Source organism: Mesocricetus auratus, unplaced genomic scaffold (genome assembly GCF_017639785.1).
Source record: "Mesocricetus auratus isolate SY011 unplaced genomic scaffold, BCM_Maur_2.0 Super-Scaffold_4256, whole genome shotgun sequence".
Taxonomy (NCBI): Eukaryota; Metazoa; Chordata; class Mammalia; order Rodentia; family Cricetidae; genus Mesocricetus; species Mesocricetus auratus.
Genome location: NW_024429182.1, coordinates 94,368,967 through 94,387,966, shown reverse-complemented (window position 1 = coordinate 94,387,966; position 19,000 = coordinate 94,368,967). Strand labels below are relative to the sequence as shown.

The 19,000-nt window shown below is 44.0% G+C and overlaps 2 protein-coding genes across 2 annotated transcripts; both read right to left on the bottom strand.

The window, feature by feature from the left end:
- Positions 1-895: 895 nt before the first annotated feature.
- On the bottom strand, positions 896-7,964 carry LOC101826498 (olfactomedin-4). The gene is made up of 6 exons (XM_013126136.2): positions 7,884-7,964; positions 5,813-5,965; positions 4,758-4,982; positions 4,401-4,566; positions 3,872-4,031; positions 896-2,373 (listed from the first exon to the last, which is right to left on the bottom strand). The coding sequence occupies exons 1-6, from the start codon at positions 7,953-7,955 to the stop codon at positions 1,641-1,643; spliced, it is 1,509 nt and encodes a 502-aa protein (XP_012981590.1). The 5' UTR covers positions 7,956-7,964; the 3' UTR covers positions 896-1,640.
- A 2,031-nt stretch (positions 7,965-9,995) lies between these two features.
- Positions 9,996-10,997, bottom strand: LOC110339541 (olfactory receptor 52D1-like). Its single transcript, XM_021223709.1, has one exon. It carries the CDS (start codon positions 10,995-10,997, stop codon positions 9,996-9,998), a length of 1,002 nt encoding a protein of 333 aa, XP_021079368.1.
- Positions 10,998-19,000: the final 8,003 nt, after the last annotated feature.

Sequence of the window (19,000 nt, the reverse complement as noted above, 5' to 3'; positions counted from 1 at the left end):
AAGAAAGACAGAGAAGCAAGGTGGGGTTTTGTTTGTTTTGCTTTTCATTAATATGGGGGCTTGGGGGGCATGCTGCAGGGGTGAAGGGCAGATATGGAAGGACTGGGAGGTGAGCAGGATTGGAGTGCATGATGTGAAATTCCCAAAGAATCAATAAAGAATTGTGTTTGAAAAAAAGAGAGAGAAAGAAAGGATAATGAAACAAAAGTGAAGATCTTATGTGAAAAAGAAGCTACATTTTCCTCTGAGGTCTAGACTGTGGGATTCTAGACTTAAGTGAAAGCATGCCCATGTAGTAGGTAAAAAGTTTTTTTTTTTCTTCTCCGGGAAGTTAGGGATAGGAGGATTTCTATAAAGAAACCCCCAAAGTAGAGGTAAACAAGCTGCTATTTACAGCACACTCTTTATTCACATAATTTCCAAGTCTTGGTCTCTCTATGTGCTATCATAACAGGCTTTTTGAGTGCTTGATTTCATCTTTTCAGTGAAAACACCGAAGAGGACAAGTTATTACTGCATTTCCTAAGAACAGGTTCCAGCAAGTGAAATGTCAAGATTCTCAGGACCCCAGATTCTTGAAGCTAGTATTAGCTTGTCTTTCTTAGGAAGCACATGAATTATTAGTGGACATGTTAAGATATCTGTTAAAAATTTTAAATGTAGAATTATTGCATATACAAAGTACACAAGTTCTAGGGTTTGTGTTTGTGAATATACACACAAAGAGAGTGCATGCATCCTCTATGGTTAGGAAAACTTGGGAATCTGTGTCTATACAACTGCCTAGAGAGAGAGGAGCATTGTGTGGACACATGAAGGAACACATGTTTGAACCCACGTGTTCTCAGTGCATTGAAGAGAGGAAAGAAAGGACAAACACATGCTAGGAAACTTCTTGCAATCACACCAAGTCTTTATTGAGAATGTCTCAATCCACAATCCAAATTCTTATCCTGTGCTACTTATCCTGACTAATTCAGTTGCTAACTCTCTAGAGCAGGGTCAGGTCTGAGTGCCTCTTTCAATCTACTTGAAATTGAGATTGGTTGAGGGCAGTGAAGAACTTATCTTCAGACCCAGGTTCTGCCTCCCTTCTCTGCAGAATCGTTTAGGAGTGTGGAGATATGAAGGGAACTTCTATTTCCCACTCTCAAACGAGCTTCCATAGATCTTCTACACTGAAATCAGATGTACTCAACTTGACCCTGAGAATGAAAGGTCACATAATCCCAGAATTCTAGGAACTGTCCTGGTAATTTTTAAAGCATAATGCCCAAACATCAGAAAAAAAGGCAACATTTCTCTAGCTAACTTTTTTGTAATTTTTTATGCTAAGGATTGAATGATGTGTTTTCTTTCCACCCACTGTGCTAAGCATTGAATGTAGGGCCTGGTGCACACTAAACACATAATTCAGCACTAAGCCACCCTTCCAAACCATCTCTAGCTAATATTGCATTTTGTTTCTTAATCAAATCCCTGTAGGCCATTATTAGCACCTTAATGTGTTGATTGAGATATTAATTTCATACAGTACTAAATATAATCATTATACCTCAATATTTTGGTAGATGATTGTTAAAGCAGTTGTCCCTCTAGAGGTGAGGAAGACAACATACTTTTACAAGTACCCTGATCAGTCATGGAGTCTCCTGGCCTGGAGGCCTTGCAGGCTTGCCAGGTTTGGATAGAGCTGAAGTCCCAGAAGGCTTTTTAATGGGAGAGTTTGGCAGCTTTTCCTGTAGTGTCAGGAAGGTGAGATCATAATTTATTAAGAATCCATCATTGTAAACATAGAGCTTGTGGTCCCAAGGGCAGTAATTGATGCCATGCAGTGTTTCCAGCATCTTGTCCAACCGGATGCTGAGGCGGTATTCCTGACTAGTGCTTGTGTCATAAGCATAAAAGATCTCCTCTTGACGAGTGCTTAGTGAGCGCAAAGCATAGAGCACCCCACAGGCCATGAAGGCCCCTGAAAGAGCAGGCTTATACTGGCTGGTATACCAGGTTTGCTCAACTTCTAGGGTGCTGTCATTGAGGCGACTTATTACCAGGTTACCCTTGCTCTCCTCTGTGGCATAGAGCACCCACAGCCCTTTCTCATCACCAGCAAAATCTAAGGTAGTCCAAGGCACAGCAGCATACGAGAAGCGGTTGTTGTAGGTGGCACCAGGCAATGAACGTCGCAGGACTAGGGTGTTGGAAGAAAGGTCCACCTTGGCCATGTCTCTCGTGCCATAGTAGTTAAAGTACATGAAGTTCTTGTACACGGTATTGCCACTGCCATCACCATAGCCCATCTTCCACTGCTCGTAGTGCTTCAGCAGCACCAGGTCATCATAGGATTTGTGCAACCTATAGTAGTCAAAGTACCTAGGCCAAGCCCCCCCCCCATATTAGAACCATTAGGTAACAACAGTAACCAGAGTAGTAAAGAACTATGAAAATGATCAGACTCTCATGCCCAAATGGGATGTCTATAACACAACTCCTACAATCAAGCCCAGGGAACATAGCTGAAATGGGGGTGGAAAGATTAAGTGTAACAGCTAAAGTACCAAGAGTGCCGCTGTGTCTTCTGGACATGACAGGAATGTTTTACCCAGAACTCACAATAATAAGCTTCAAGTGGAGCTCTTTTAATGGCTGGTTCCACCCACTTCATTCCTATCTCCCATGACCTACTGTTCAGTTAGGTCCACACCATACTTCCACACACACTGACTTTAACTAGAGTGCATTGCACCCACCTTCCTAGCCAATCTGGCATATTGAAGCACCCTCGAGAATGAGGACATTGATTTATGTAGCCATCATTTAACTAGCAAATATTTGTCAGCACCTACTGTAGTAACTCATATTTTCCATGTTATCTCATGATAACATATATCTAATTATCCTCATGTTATAGGTGGTTAACAGTGGCTCAATCACCTTCATCCATTGATTGATGAAGGCAGGATCAGAAACCCCTGGCCAAACATTAGGCCAAGCTCACAGAGTCTTGCTGTGGAGAGGGAAGATAGATTGTAGGAGCCAAGGGGATCAGGGACATTGAAGGGAAATCCACAAAAACAGCTGCCTGAACCATGGGGACTCACAGAGTCTGAGGAGCCAACAACCAGAGAGCTTGCATGGGGGACAACCTAGGTCCTCTACATATATATGACTGTTATGTAGCTGGCTCTATTTGTAGGACTCCTTGCAATGGGAGCAGGACTATTGCTAGTGCTTTGGTTGACCCTTGGGAATCTACTCCTCATGCAGGACTGCCTTGCCCAGCCTGAATACAGGAGGAGGTGCTTATTCTTACAGCAGCTTGATATGCCATGCTTTGTTGATGTCCATGGGAGGACTACCCCTTTATGAGTAAATATGGAGGAGGGAAGGATTGAGAGCAGGTAGAGGGAAAAGAGAGAGGAGAGGAGAGGAGAGAGAGGAGGCTGCAATCTAGGTGTGAAATAATTATTTTTTAAAAGGAATGGTTCATCCTTCTGAAATCATTTTGCATAATGTCAATATTAAAAATAATCCTCACTACAGCTTTACTATAGGACTCAAGGTCGACCAGGATTATTAATAGAAAACTGGAACTCTAAAGCTAAGGTATAGAAGAGTTTGTCTTTGAGCTGGGATAAGACTTTGGTTCATGATAAAATTAAAAACTTCAGAGTAGCATGGACCATATATATCCCATAGGAAGTAGTGGATGGTGATCTGCCAGGTCTAGATTACACTGGCTGGCCCAGTGGCAAATATAAAACAAAGATAAGAATCAGTGCTAGAGCTACTAAGAAACCTGTTGGGGCCAGGTTTAAGTACATATGGAATGGATCCAGGCACCAAAAAAAAATTGTCATCTAGGACTCACCTGCCATCAGCACGAAGAGGAGACACCCAGTAGAGGGAAGAAGATGGATTGGGTGCTGAGTCTCGGCCCCAGGCACCTGCCTTGTATTGTAAACCCCTCCAATTGAGCTTCAGCACAAGAGGCCTGCCTACTTTCTGTAGGCCTCCATGAGTGCAGGAACCTACAGAGGAGAGCAGGCAAGATATGAATGAGCAAGGTACAAAGTATATAACCCACAGAAAGCAGAGGACAGAGTACAATTAGCATGTGTGTGCCTGAGAGCATGCTCATGCAAGTGTATATATAATCATATAAATAGACTGATTTTGCATGAATGCATGCACCTGGCTATGAGGAGAAAGAATGGATGCATATGTGGGTATGCCCATGAGAAGATACCAACCTTGGTATAGTCAAGAAACTGAAGACTTATTCCTTATCAAGATCTTTTATTGGCCTCCCATTAGTCCCTCAGTCTACTATAGCAATCATGCATTTGACACAGTCAATGAAGAAACAAAATCTTGGGAAATCCAGTCTGTGCACTCACCAGGAGCCAGGGGTGGACCAGTGTATCTGGAAGACTGTTCCTGTTCCTTCTCCCTCTCACACTCACTTAGTCGGCCCTCGAGGACATCCACCTCCTCTTGGAGAGTACGGAAGCTTTGGTAGTCAGAGTCAGCCAGAAGCTTCAGGACCAGACTGGCGTTAATGATCTGAAGGAATGAGATTCCAGGAATGTGGATCACAGGGTGTCCTCAAGCTCAACTAACACTGTCATTTTTCTAAGTTAGGAGTCTTCTCCAGAAAGAAGAGGCTTGGGAAAGTATCAAATACAACAAATACCTAACCAGGTAAGAGAGGAGGTTGTGAGAGCAAGGGAGGGCTTTTTAATCTGTCTACACACCTGGTTCTGGAGTTGGTGGATGAGCTCCATGGCCCCACTGACACCTGCCTTGGTCTGAAGCTGGGCTGCCAACTCCTGTGCTCTTTCCAGCTGCAGGCGTAGCAGGTTGAAGGCTGGGTTGTCAGACTGGGACTCAGTGACACCAGGATTCCTGGAGTCCAGCATGTGACTCAGTTCTAGAGTTCGGCTGTCTTGGTCCTCGGTGATATATGCATACTCCTTGGCCTGGGCACAAGACATTTAGTCCCTCTAAATGTCGAGGAGCCCGACTCTTCTCATCCATTCACATCCACCTTATGTCTATCTCTTCATTTGACAGTAGTATTATCCCCCAATTCTTACCTGAGGATATTCGGGTCCTGGTTTTTCTGAAGACAAAAAAGATCTACCTATACTATTCATGGAGTCCTTTAGAGCCTTTAAAGCCACCCCTTAAGACTAGTTAGATGCCTCCAAAACAATACAGAGAAACCCTGTCTCGAAAAACCAAAAAAAAAAAAAGACTACTTAGATGAGTAGAAATATAAACAATGCCATCTTCCAGTCTGGCCATATATCATTAAGCGTCCCTGGGAGCTCAGCAAGTAAGGTTCACTAAACCATTAGCCAGACAGGGCCGAAGATATATTTCTGCTTGCTTGCCCTAATTATAGGCTCAGTGTCAAGCTTTCCAGATAAACCCTTCCACTCGGCACTTCTATTTCAGTTCGTTAGCACAAATCTGTTCTCTGCTCCTCCACTTGATCATCGGGCTTTCAACTCTCTGATTAGACTGTGTATGTGTCTGTTTTTGTCATGTCTCGTTTTTTCAATGGATCTACAACCACTATTTTATCTAATAATGTAAGAAGTTCCTGCAAACACCTATAAGACATGCTTAACTGTTACTGATATTGGAGACCATAAGAATAGTACCAAATTTCCCTTAGATCCTAAGGACTGTTCTCAAAGACAAGGAATCACTGCATGGACTTATTCCTAAGCTGAAGCCAGTAAAGGATGTGCTTACAAACCTACTTCCCCAAGCCCAGCACAAAGCTCCAGCACTCACTCACCCTGGACAGCTGTTGTTCATACTTGCCAATGAGATCCTGTAATGTACTCTGTAGCAGTTCCAGCTGCTGCAGGAAGATAGAGTTGTTGGGCAGGTGAACCACACACTGGAAAGTGCCACTCTCATCCATGGAGTTTAATGTACTTCTCACCAGCTGCAAAAGCAGGGTTACAGGCACACTGAGGGCAATGAGGCACACTGGATGACCATACGCTGTCCATAAGAGTAAGGCAGGAAAAGAGGCCAGCCCTGTTCTGGGGCGATGAAGAACACTTTGCATGTGGATTTACTGACTGCCTAGAGGTCCCTCTGTTGGGAGTTTGAGTTGTTTTTAATTTGCCAGAATTGAAGTTTCAGTCCCTTCTAGCTTCCATTATTTGAGCACCCTCACCCTGTATCATGTACTGAATGCATATAGCTACACTCGACATAGCGGATTACCAAGATTTCCTTCACCTGTGGCAGAAGGCAAGGCTTTCTGGCCTTCAGAAAAGCACTGAGGCAGGATTAAGGAACTTCAGTTCTCAACAAAGACCCACTCTTGAGATCTGGCAGATCTGTACAACCTCTGCCTCTCCTGAAGAAAGCAGGTAGAGACAGTTCCTAATCATCAAGGGAAGCAGCAGGAGAAATCCACATCTGGATCCAGATCTAACGCTCTCAAAAATGTAGCATTAGGTGAATGGTGATCCATAATTGCAGTTGAAAAATCACAAGGGTCTGAGATTAAAAGAATCTTACAGAATCACATGATTAATAAATGACAAGACTGACAGCTTCTCCAACGCTTGCCGTTTATTACAGAGCATGTGCTCTTACATCAAAGGCAGCAGCACAGCTCTAAACTATGATGTGGTGGGTCAGCACAAGCCAAGATGGTGAGGGCAGGAGGAAGCTCCCTTGCCTCAGTGAACCAGAACAAGAGTGTGGTGGCCCTAAGACCAAGAGACACATAGGTTGAATTCTTCTTACCCTTGCATAACATGGCTTGCTCACATCCAGTTCAAATCCACTTATTTCAGAGCTACATTTTTTTCATCAGCATTGCATATGTAATCTCTGTTTCCCAATACCTTCTTGTGAATAGTGATAGAAATTGTGGCATTTTCCCTATTGTTTTATATAGGGAGATAGATAGATAGATAGATAGATAGATAGATAGATAGATAGATAGATAGATAGATAGAAAGAATTGACAGGTAGAGCGCTTGAGATATTGACTCCCTGCTTAGAGTCACTTAGATGTGTTATTGTAATTCATTACTTCTTCCTCCATTTTGTTTTGAAGCTGAATAAGCTAGATTGAAAACTTCTTACTAAATTTTAGACTATGCCCATGGTAACAGCTGGAGTTTGCATATGGTCCCTGTACTTCTCTTAGCTTTATCCTCCCCCATATCTTTTTGAGCTCTGATACCCATAGCTTACTCTGGCTGTGTTCAGCCTGAAACTTACTCTCAGTAGTGTTTACATTCAGACAGAAACTAAAATAAAGCCACTTAATCTAAAATGCCCTGGGCTGATCGCCTTATCACCAGCATCTTTATCACAGGAAGAGTAGAGTATACAGTGTGTTGGTAGAAAACACAGGAAGAGTAGAAGAGTATACACTGTGTTGGTAGAAAACAAGGGCTTGTAACAGCCGAATATATAGTCCAGAGTCTTCTCTCTCTCTCTCTCTCTCTCTCTCTCTCTCTCTCTCTCTCTCTCTCTCTCTCTCTCTCTGTCTCTCTCTGTCTCTCTCTCTGTCTCTCTCTCTGTCTCTCTCTCTCCCTTCTCCTTTCCTCTCTCCTTTCCCTTCTCTTCTCTCCCTGTCTCTCTGTCTCTCTCCTGCCCTCCCTTCCTCCCTCCCTTTCTCTCCCTCTCCCTCCCCCCCTTATCCTATTCCCATACTACCCAAAGGACAGTCAGCAAACTGGTGTCCCATCCTTTGTCTCTTCTCCTCCAGTTTTCTCTATCTTCACTCTTACCAGAGACCTAGGAATTCTTGAACAAAATGAGTATGGAAAAAGAGGCTAGCCCAAAACATAGAACTATCTCTTCTGCATGATGCCTTTACCCCTTGCCTGTACCTGAGGCTGTCCTAGAAGCACCAGGGGCAGCAGCAGTAGAAAGGAAGCCAGAAGAGCTGGGTCAGACTGCATCTTGGTCCAACTGTGGGTATGGGCTAAGTCCCTAGGCTCCCCTGAGCATTTATCTCCATGGCAAATGAACAGTCTCACTAGGAGGGGACAAAGATTTCAACATCAAAAGAGCTAAGATATGTAGATCAGCCTGAAGGGTGGGAAAGGGGGGTCACAAAAACTGGCACCTTCAAACATGGGTGGAAGTGGGTTTCCTCTACAAAAACCATGTTTTCCTCATCCATCCCAAACAGAGATCTGTCCCTGCCCTGCCAGGCCCTCCTATACAAATAGATTAAAGCAAACCTGAGCCATCCAGAGGGGCCTTGGGGATGGGTCCCTTTCAAAGGGGATTATAGTCTTTTCCTCAACTTTCTCGGGGAGGAAGGCTCTAGAAGGAAATGCAGCCTAACCTGTTCAGTCTAAGGACAGAAGCCATTTACTTAACCACTAATCATGTCCCTTGGATGGGAGCCAAAGTGTGCCCCTGGGGGGATTGCTTTAACAACACTGTACTGTTTTGCCCTGTTACAAACCTTCCCTCATCCTTAGCAAACTGCCTCCTCCACTATCCTGGGTACTCTAAACATTTCCACTCTACTTCACCTCCATAGCTTTCCTAATCTACCTACTCCAAATATCCACAGTCTCTGCCCTCTGTGCTCTAAGAAGCCTCCATACCACCAGCAATAGGAGGCTATCAAGTTTTAAGATCATCCATATAGAGAAAGAAGAGTTTGGTTCCTAAGCCCTGGACATGAAATCACAGCTCAGGGCTCTCATTTTTGGCCATCCTAAATCTCTCTCTCCCTTTCTCCTCCATCATCTTACTTGAGTACTTCTTATGCAATGTGAAGTCCTCCATTTAGCCATGTGACTGGGGAATGCTATATTTCTCAGGAAGGTTTCCATGAAGGGTTTATCATTCTGTTTTTAGTGAGAAGGTTGCTACTTGTAACTACTAGTGATGTCTACAGTTGCTTCCCTACTTCTCACAGTGCCCTTAAACCCAGATGCTGTTGGCCACTTAGCACCAAGGCCCTCTGACTACCCACCAATCCTTTGAGACTCTACCTGTGCTGGACACCTGGTTTGAAAAGGGTACATGAAGTCTCCATTTCCTATTCTAGAAAGCCTTCAAGAGCTGAGGTACATGTGATTCTGGGGAATTACATTACAATATGGGAAAATCTTCTCAGTAAGGTTCTATTTTATCTTGGCTCACAGAGTCTTACTGTCTGGCTCCTTAATCAAAAGCAGAGTTCATTCTCCATCGAGTCCCATATCCTGACCTTTTCATCCATGAATCAGAGGGTGAGAAGACAACCTCTGGTTATCTTGGGAGTTTGTTCTAAAACCAAATGTGCACATGATATAAAAACATCTGGAATCAGGGTCCAAGATCTACATTTTGTGGAAGAACAGGTGGGAAGGAAGGCTGAGTAGGAGAATAACCAGGGCAAGAAGAATGATAGCATGAGCTGTAGACATTTTCCCATATCTTAGCAACTATATCTAGCAAATGGCACAGGGTTAAGAAAGCAGGAACTCTCTCAGAATCTAATCCGAAATAGGAAACCTCCTGGAGAAGCAGCCCCAGTACTGTCCCCTCCCCAGCTCTCCAGAACTCACGATATTAACCACCCCAGATGAGAAATCAAGTTTCCAAAGCTCTGTTCCTCTATCCACACTGTACTATTTCTCTAGCTCCTCATGTCTTCATCCCTTCAGCAGACATGGAATTCTTGCTTAATACCAGATACCTTACAAAGGTCCCACACAGAGCTGCATTAGACCAGTCTGACTCTGTGAGGACTGATGGAGAAATATTGTAGTCTTGTGGATGTTTCCTGGGCCTCCTTGTGTGTCACTGGAGGGGCCAAACTTTTCTATATTTTTGTAACTTGTCACTGGAAGTCAAAACAGATCTGTAAGGAGTAGACTATTCAGGATCTGGGTTTGGGAGAGGTCAGTTTGGTGTACTCTGCCTACTACATATTTGGAATAGGTAGTGTGGTCATAGCACCGTGACCTGATGGCAGATTATGTCAACACTTGGTTTCACACAGATAAAGTGTGTGGCATGGCTTGACTGTCGTCGCCCACCTTTCTCACCCTTTGAAGCAAATGCCTAAGCCTCTGAGTGATCTGCTTTGTTCGAACTCCATAGACCACAGGATTAAGTGCTGGAGGAACAACCACATACAGATTAGCCAATAAAATATGGATGTGGCCGGGAACTGTGTGGTGGCCAAAACGGTGAGCCAGGAAGGAAAAGAGAGCCGGTGTGTAGAAGAGAACAATGACGCCAGCATGGGCCCCACATGTACCCAAGGTCTTGTGGCGGGCACCGGGGGATGGCAAGCGACAGACAGCACGGAGTATGAGAGCATAGGAAGCACCTATGAGCCCTAGGTCCAGGGCTGGAGAGAGCAGTGTGGTAGCCAGTCCATACCATATATTGGGACGTGTATCACCACATGCTAGACGAGCCACGCCCATATGCTCGCAGTACGTGTGAGGCAAGACCCGATGCCCACAGTAAGGGAGTCTCTGCAGAAGGACCACAGGGGGCGCCATGACACAGGCACCACGAGTCACAGCTGCTACAGCCACTATACCCACCACACGCTGGCTCAGCAAAGCCCCATAGCGTAGAGGCTGGCAGATGGCCACATAGCGGTCCACTGCCATGGCCAGCAGCACTGAGGACTCAGCAATGAAGGCCACATGAGCAACAAAGAGCTGAGCTAAACAGCCCCTGAAGGAGATTTCGTCTGACAAGCCCCAGAGCACAGCTAGAGCTTTAGGTACTGTGGATGTGGCCAAAACCAAGTCAGCAGCCGCCAGAAGCCCCAGAAGCTGGTACATGGGAGCCCGGAGGGTTTTGTCAACTGCCACCAGCCCCAGGAGAAGTGTATTCCCTACCAAAGATGCCAGGTACAGCAGGCACACAGGCACAGAAAGCCAGGCATGCAGGCCCTCCAGTCCTGGTACACCCAGCAGGACAAAGGGTCCAGGGCCAGAAAGTGTCTGATTGAGGTTGAGCAGGGCAGGGTCCATCTTCTGCTTCTACCTGGCTCTGTCCCTGTAGGGCATAAAGGAGGCCTGTGAGCTGCGGAGACTGTAGATTTTGGTTAAGGAAGGGGAGGGGAGAGGAGGGCAAGGAAAGGGAGGGGGAAGGAAGGGGAGGCAAGGGAAGGAGTCAGCTGCTGTAGCATTTTCTGATCACTGTGTCATGGACTGCTATGCTGAACAATGCATTTACCAACATGATTGTATGTTTACTAGCATTTTCATACAATGGGTCAAAGAATTTGGCATCTAAGCAGTTAACGGACACCCAGTCACACAGTTGGTAAACAGAAGAATTATTAGGGTTTGAGTCAAATCTCATCTGCGTAGATACCATGTACTTTTGAGTGTCCTTTTCTCTCTGGATGGAGTGTTTCTGCATCTGCCCTGGACCGTGGGGAAGGTATTCTCATTAGGTAGCCGACTGTGTCTTCCTTCCTACCAGGGAAATGCACATCAGAATGTCAGGATGGAGGGGACAGGATGTGTCTCTTCCAATCCATTCACTGACCAATGCTAACGTGAAGCTCCTGGCCTTTGATTCTTTTCCCAGAGTATATGTTCATGTCCACTGTCCCGAATGTCACATCCCTCCCACTCTGTATAGGATGTTTTCCAGCTGCCCATGACATCTTCCCTTCTAGTCCTGTTCCACCATGCTGTAAGTACATAATTTTATAGAATGTAATTCTTTCTTTGATCAGTATTGACATCTGAGATTCCTCAAACCTGATTTTGTGATTCCTGTCTCCTCTCTCCTTTCTCCATGGGAAGAAACTATGGAGTCTATGGAATCAGTTTTGGGAAATCTGGTGCCCACTAAGATCACCAGGTCTTGGGCAACACTGTAGAGACTGGGGCTGAGTGTCTCCATAACAGTGGAGTAGGTGGTCAAATTAAAATGGTGGTGCTGGAGGAGGGGGTCTGTGTGTGGGAGGGGGGTCTCTTTGCATAGCCCTGGCTAGCCCCAAACTGACCCAGATCCATGTCTCTGCCTCCGAAAGCTGGGTAGACCTGAGTCAGGAATGATAACACAAACATGTAATAACAGCACTTTGGAGGCTGAGGCAGGAAGATTATGAGTTATAAATCATCATAGGCTGTCTCAGACACCTATACCAACACACCACACTACACCATACCACACCACACACACACCACCACACCACAGCACACTACACTACACCATACCACACCACACCACAGCACACTACACTACACCATACCACACCACACCACACCACACCACACACACTACCACCACAGCACACCCCATGTCACTCCACACCACCATACCACACACACCACCACCACACCACACCACACCATATAAAACAACTCTGGAGGAAAGAACTGAGGGATATGACTCTTTGTGTCTACTTGAAGACCACAGTTTTGTTGTTCAGATTACTGAAAGTACAATCTGATAGTCTAAATTGTCTGTTAGACTGTTAACCTGCAGACTGAGGAACCTAGGGCAGGTGACTAGAGAACAGTTTAGCAGAGCTGTCAACTTCAGCAAAGCTACTTCTGTGGTCTTCACTCATCCACACAGCCTCCTACAGCGCAGAGGTTAAAACTCACACTAGACATTCCCACGTGGGAGTCATTGATTAGAAACCAGAACTTCCTTCTGGAAGGCGATTTGTTTGCCAAGTCATGGAGACTAGTCCTCTTCCCTTACCATGAGACCCATAGATTTCTCTGGATGCTGAGAACACCCTGTTTGGGCTTCCTTCCATAGAACAGACTACTAAGAACATAAGCTATTCTTCCCTCAGTAGCTTGGAATGCCTGTCCCCAAACCACAGAGTAAGCACAACCTGTTACCAGGCAAGGGCCCCTTAGCAAAGTCTTGTGCTCAGGGTGAGGGCTCTACCAGCACACATCCTGTTGGCACCTTTCCAAGGACAACTACTTTAAAGCTTTCATGACCATAGCACATACTTCTCCTTCCATTCCTCTCTACACACCAAGTGAGGACCGGGAGATGGAAGCTGAGGACCCTCCTCGCATCCTCTAGTAACAGTGGCTATCAACCTTCTTAATGCTTTAGGACCCTTTAATACAGTTCTTCATGTTGTGGTGACCCCCATCATAAATTATTTTCATTGCTACTTCACAACTGTAATTTTGCTACTTTTGTGAATTATAATGTAAATATCTGTGTTTTCTGATGGTCTTAGACAACCCCTGTCAAAGGATCTTTTAAAGGTGACCCTCAGGTTGAGAACCAGTGTTCTAGTCTTACCTCTGCCCTGTACCCTTCTCATTTTCTGCCTGCCTGCTCCATTCTCTCAATGCCCTGAGCTCTCACCCCACATTGGGACTTCAGAATCACAGTACCATTCAGCAAGGGGCATGCAGAGGCAGGCAAGAAGTAGCTCCCAGGACTAGACAGCTCTGGGCTGTGGCACAGAGTCCAACTGCATCTCTGTGGTAGAGACACTACTGTAGACCTGTCACATCTCAGGCTGCTTGCTGGGATCTGAAAACAGCCTGTAGATAAAGGCTACAGTCACATAGAACTGGGACCACGCAAGATCCCCCAGATCCAGGTCAGTACTGTTCCCCACTCCTAGTTCCCTTTCTCTCTGGAGAGCAGTTTCTCTTTGGCTGGTGGAAGCTTGCTTGGATTCTGAATGTCTGGCTGGCTGTTTCCCCTCCTAGAAGGAATCTCTGTTCTGACTCACATGTGCTTGTCTTTACTTGGGGACACGGGTGTTTCACGAATCATCTGGGCTGCCCCCAGAGACCATGCCTCATCACCATCTCTTCTGTTTCTCCTTATCCTCTGTGGGTGACTTTGGGTCCTCTGAGCTCCTCCTTTCCAGGTGCCTCAAGAACCAACTCTTGCCTGAGGCTTTAAGGACAAGGGCAGCCCTCCTGAGCAGAGTAGAGCACCAGACACGTGATGTCCACCAGATGCACAGAAGGCAGGGTGGGGGATTAAAAAATAAATTGGAACACTCTGTACAGTCTGTTCTTTTTATGATTTGGGGAGAACCAATTAATGTGGAACCATGATTTGATCCAATTGTGGGTCCTCACCTGATTTTAGAAAAAGTAGGGGTGCAAATATGGCACAAAATTATATTTTTCTTGTTCCTGTTTGTTCTCATTTTGGCACAAGGACAAAATTCAGAACAGGCTCTGAAGTCAAGGTGTTTAGATGCAGATCCTACTTCTGCCACACAAAAGCTGTGACTTCACACAAGGTCCTTAGCTCCTCTCTGTCTTCATTTTCTCATTTCTAAAATAAAGATAATCATAAATGCATTACTCTGCATGAAACTTTGCAAGGAGTGAAATATACTGTACACACATGCATATATATACATATATAAAGTGCTACAAATCTAAAATACTGGGCATATAGCTAAGTAGTACAGTACTTGCCTAGCTTGTATGAGACCCTAGGTTCAAGGCCCTAAAGTAAAAGAAAAATAAGCAAACCATAAATCAAAAAGTATATAATTATTTAGGGCTCAACAGTGCCTGTAATATAATAAATGCTTGGCACACATTAAACATTATTGTTGCAGCCAGCACTTTCATTATTCCTCGAATCTGTCCTTCAGAGACCCTCTCTATTGCACTCTTAGTATGCAAATGTGATAGATGGCCTTTCAATATACCTTAAATTAAAAGCAAAACACAAAACATGAGTTGGACACTGAAACAAAAATTGTGAGCAGTCAAATGGGTCTGAACTTATTTGTTCAATTGATTAAAAGATTGAAAAGAGGGCTTCATTTGGCAATAGAACCTGTGGGATTAGTCTAGTTATAAGACCATTGCTAAATAAAATGAGAAGCATGGTATACCGCCCTCACACACTACCTTGCCTTACCATTCTGACACAAAACAGTAAGACAGAGGAGGAATGAGAATGCCTTGTGCCAGATTCTCAAAGGTGACTGCACAGTGGCCCTTTGTATAGCAGGAAGCTAAGCGCAGAGTGTCAAGGAGTACACACAGAGCAATGTAGCAATGGCAGCTTACACAGCCAGCTCTCCTCTGACTCTGTGAAAATAAACCAAAGTCTCGATAACCCATTTCATTAATTTTGACCTTCGGTGTTGAACTCAATGTGGAAAAGATCCAAGGAATAGTTATAAAGGAGGCTTTGTTACAAGGAGTCCTCAGATCATGTCTAGGGTCTGAATGATGCTGGCTGATGAACTGCTACTGCTCATGAGACACTGACTTCTCACCTCTATGCTGTGGAAGCTGGATTAAAGATGAGGAAATGGTATCTTGTCTCTATCCACAAATTTCTGCCTCAGGTCTTACTCTTCCAGCTCATTTAGCTGATGGGGTTCCCAGAACTCAGCATCTCAGAAACTCCAAAGATACTTCTAGAGCAAGCTGAGAGAAAGCAGGTGCAAGTGAATAGGATTTATGGGCTCCTCCTGTGAGCCTTGCAGAGGTGATAAACATCCAGCCCCTGTGGACCTGAGGTCTCATCTGTGTAGCGTTGGTGAGAAATTAGAAGAGATTTGAGGCTATCTCTGTGGATTTTCCTGGGCCCCAGGTTTAAATGTCTGACATACTCAGAACCTAGGGAGAGAAGGAAACTGGGTCTTGGTCTGTCCCTTGTTGGATTCCCAGGCATTAGCCTGGGATTCAAGAGTTAACCCTTGTCAGGTCAGTTGTTTCTGGGGTTAAACCAGCCCAGTCTTAACTCCTTTGGTCATCAGTCCTCCCTCTCTGTTACTGGCTTTCTTGAGTTCAACTCAGTACTTAGCCGTGGGAGTCTGCCTCTTCTTCCATCAGCCACTGAATGAAGTTTCTGTTTCCCAGACTCTCTGGCCATGGGATTGTAGGCTGGCACCCCAGAATTAGACAACTTATGTGTGAGAAAGTAACCTGGTGGGTTTTGTATAATTATTATCTATCAGTGCAAACAGAACATAGATTTTCATCCATGGTTAAACAGAACATTTATAACCTGCCATGCCATGGATGTGTAGGACTGTAAAACTGAATTTATGGGAAGATAGATTAAACCATTTTTCTCCTTGACTAAACAGTAAAGAGGAGAGGATTTTTAAAATTATAATCTCAGTTTTCCACGTGATGGCTCTCAAGTGAAAATGAGATAATGGCAAAGATATAGACACTGACAGACTATTATATATATATATAATCTGCAAATCTAAAATACATACACTTTCCTTTTGTACTGACCCTATAAGGTCAGAAAATTGACACTCCCAGGGAAGCTGTTGACTTCTGGGAGCAAGGAAGGCAGTTTTTTGGGGTTTTTTTTTGGGTCTTTTAAAAATTTGCCCTCTAGTAGGTCGATTCGCCAGTGGATGACTATATAGCCAAGAGTATATGGGCATCACAAATTGGACTTGATGGGTTTAGAAAGAAAAAAGTTGGGTTTGGCTGAATACAAAAGGTAGGTGGACCTGGGAGGAACTGGGGAGTGGATGAATGTGATCAAAACACATTGTATGAAAATGGTAACTAATAAAAATAGATAAGTAGTTAATTTTAAAAAATAATAAAGATCACGTACAAAAAGCCAAGGCTCATGTAGGGTTACTAAGAAGCCACAGACACATGGAAATGTACATTCTCTTGGGAGGGAAGATAGGAAAGGAATAGCAGTCATCTGGGCAGAGACAGAGAGTAAGAGGGGGAAAGACGAGACAGTACCCACAATTGTTCCTTCTTTCTTTTGTTTTGCTTTAACTCCATTAGTCTTTCATGGAAGCCATCCGTGCGTGTCAGTGAATAATCTTGGGTTTTACTTTCTACCAACATGAATAGAGCATGGACTTTTAAGTTATCTTAACTCAGAATATATTTATTTATTGAATCTCCAGAAAGCTTTTAAAATATCAGCTCTTAGCTAATCCGTGTTCTCAGCAATATGGAAATCACCAGGAAAAAAAATGCCAGAAAATACCCTGCTACGTGGGAGTACTTAGCAGCTCAACACGGAAAGCCGAATCCTTACAGAGTATGATGTGATTTTAATGACTAGACTTCTAACAGACACAGAGAGGATGGGTGGGTACCAGAGGCCAGAGTTGCAAGAGGCAGTAAACGGGGAGTTCGAACTTTGAAACCAAAGTCTGTAGAGCTGAACATTAAAAACAAAAATAAGTTCTGGTGACTTCACAGTGATTAGACTCAGTTGTGAAATTAACAATTTCGTGTACTTCAAAACTGTTTTTTTAAGATATATCCAAAAATATTCTTGCTGCAAATAAATAAATGAGAGATCTGTCAGTTACATTGATTTAATCATTTCATGATATTTGCATGTACAGCAATAACATTATACCTATGTCTATTTCTTTTTTTAAAATCTACAAAAAAACATTAATGAAAGGCATATTGCTTTTTTTTTTTTTTTTTTTTTTGGTTTTTCGAGACCGTGTTTCTCTGTGGCTTTGGAGGCTGTCCTGGAACTAGCTCTTGTAGGCCAGGCTAGTCTCGAACTCACAGAGATCCACCTGCCTCTGCCTCCCTAGTGCTGGGATTAAAGGCGTGCACCACCACCACCCGGCCAGCATATGACATCTTAATTTCAAAAAATAGTAACTATACAATTTAAATTTTGAAAAGACAGCCGGGCGTTGGTGGCGCACGCCTTTAATCCCAGCACTCAGGAGGCAGAGGCAGGCGGATCTCTGTGAGTTTGAGGCCAGCCTGGTCTACAGAGCGAGTTCCAGGACAGCCTCCAAAGCCACAGAGAAACCCTGTCTCGAAAAACCAAAAAAAAAAAAAAAAATTGAAAAGACAACTACAGTTAACAGCAATAATAAAACATGCCCTGTAACTCCTAAATATTTTTTCTGTATCCTTAGTCTTGATTCAGAGCTCAGTGGAATGTCACCAAGATTTTATGACAGGTCGGTATTAATAATCTTTTTGCTGCAAACCTTAGAAAGTCGCTTCAAGGCAGAGGTCCTGCTCTTCAGATAGTGAGATTTTTACAGTGTCTTTGGATGGTATTAAGCTACTGACTTAATTCATTTAGTAGTCTGTCTTAATTAGTATACAAAATGAGATGGGTTTCATTGTGCCATTTCCATACACACTTTTCGTCGATCCCCTTTCCCTCTCCACTCTCCTATTCTTCTGCTGTTGCTACTTCTCCCCACAGTGGCCATCTTCTGCTTTCACATCACCCATGTTCTATTACTCCAGCCCCAGATCTCCCCCACTTAAAATCTTTTTTGCCAAAGTGGCAATGGAATATAGATGTGATTAGAAAGAAAAGGTGGTACTTTCTGGAGGAAACAGGGGACTGGGTAGAGGAGAGAGGATAACAGGAGTGAAAATCAATTGAGAACAAAGCATAACAGCATAGATGTATGAAAATACCATCATGAAATTAAAATCGTTTTGTTAAGCCAGGTGTGGTGATTCAGGTCTGCAGTCCCCAGAAAACTGCCTGCAATTGGAGGCCAACCTACTCTACTAGTGAGTTCCAGGCCAGCTTGGGCTGCAGAGTAAGGGAAAGGAGGCTATCTAAAAGCAACACAAAATCATAAGGAAAAGGGGGTTGGAGAGAGAGTATCCCAGTAGGAGGTCAGGGAGAGAAATGAGCCAGATGCTTCTCCTCCATGATAAAGTATCAGCAGGTAATGCCAAAGACTGAACATATGGTCCAAAGAAATGTAAGTGCATCAGGTAGATCCTAGGCATGCAACTACCAGGAAAGGCAGCACACTGCACCAGAGGCTGGGGAGATGGCAATGGGCTGGGAAGTCGAGATGTAACCCGAACTTTTTAAATATAATGAGTTAATTCAAATTTAAGGGAAAAAGAAAAGACCTCTTTTCTCTTCTCATGGTTCCCTTTCTAGTCTTATGCTTATGGTACACACACACACACACACTTATTTAAAATATTGGATCCACATGAGAGAAATTCTTGTCTTTCTGGGCAACTTTGACTAATACAATACCAATTCCTGCAAAATTCTTGTTTTATTTTTCTTTTTGGCTGACTAAAACTCCATT

Coding starts and splice junctions, on each gene's coding strand:
- LOC101826498 (XM_013126136.2), bottom strand. CDS start 7,955: ATGCAGTCTGACCCAGCTCTTCTGGCTTCCTTTCTACTGCTGCTGCCC. Junction 4,983..5,812: donor ATGAACAACAGCTGTCCAGG/GTGAGTGAGTGC, acceptor TCTTGTGCCCAG/GCCAAGGAGTATGCATATAT. Junction 4,032..4,400: donor TGGTCCACCCCTGGCTCCTG/GTGAGTGCACAG, acceptor TCTCCTCTGTAG/GTTCCTGCACTCATGGAGGC.
- LOC110339541 (XM_021223709.1), bottom strand. CDS start 10,997: ATGGACCCTGCCCTGCTCAACCTCAATCAGACACTTTCTGGCCCTGGA.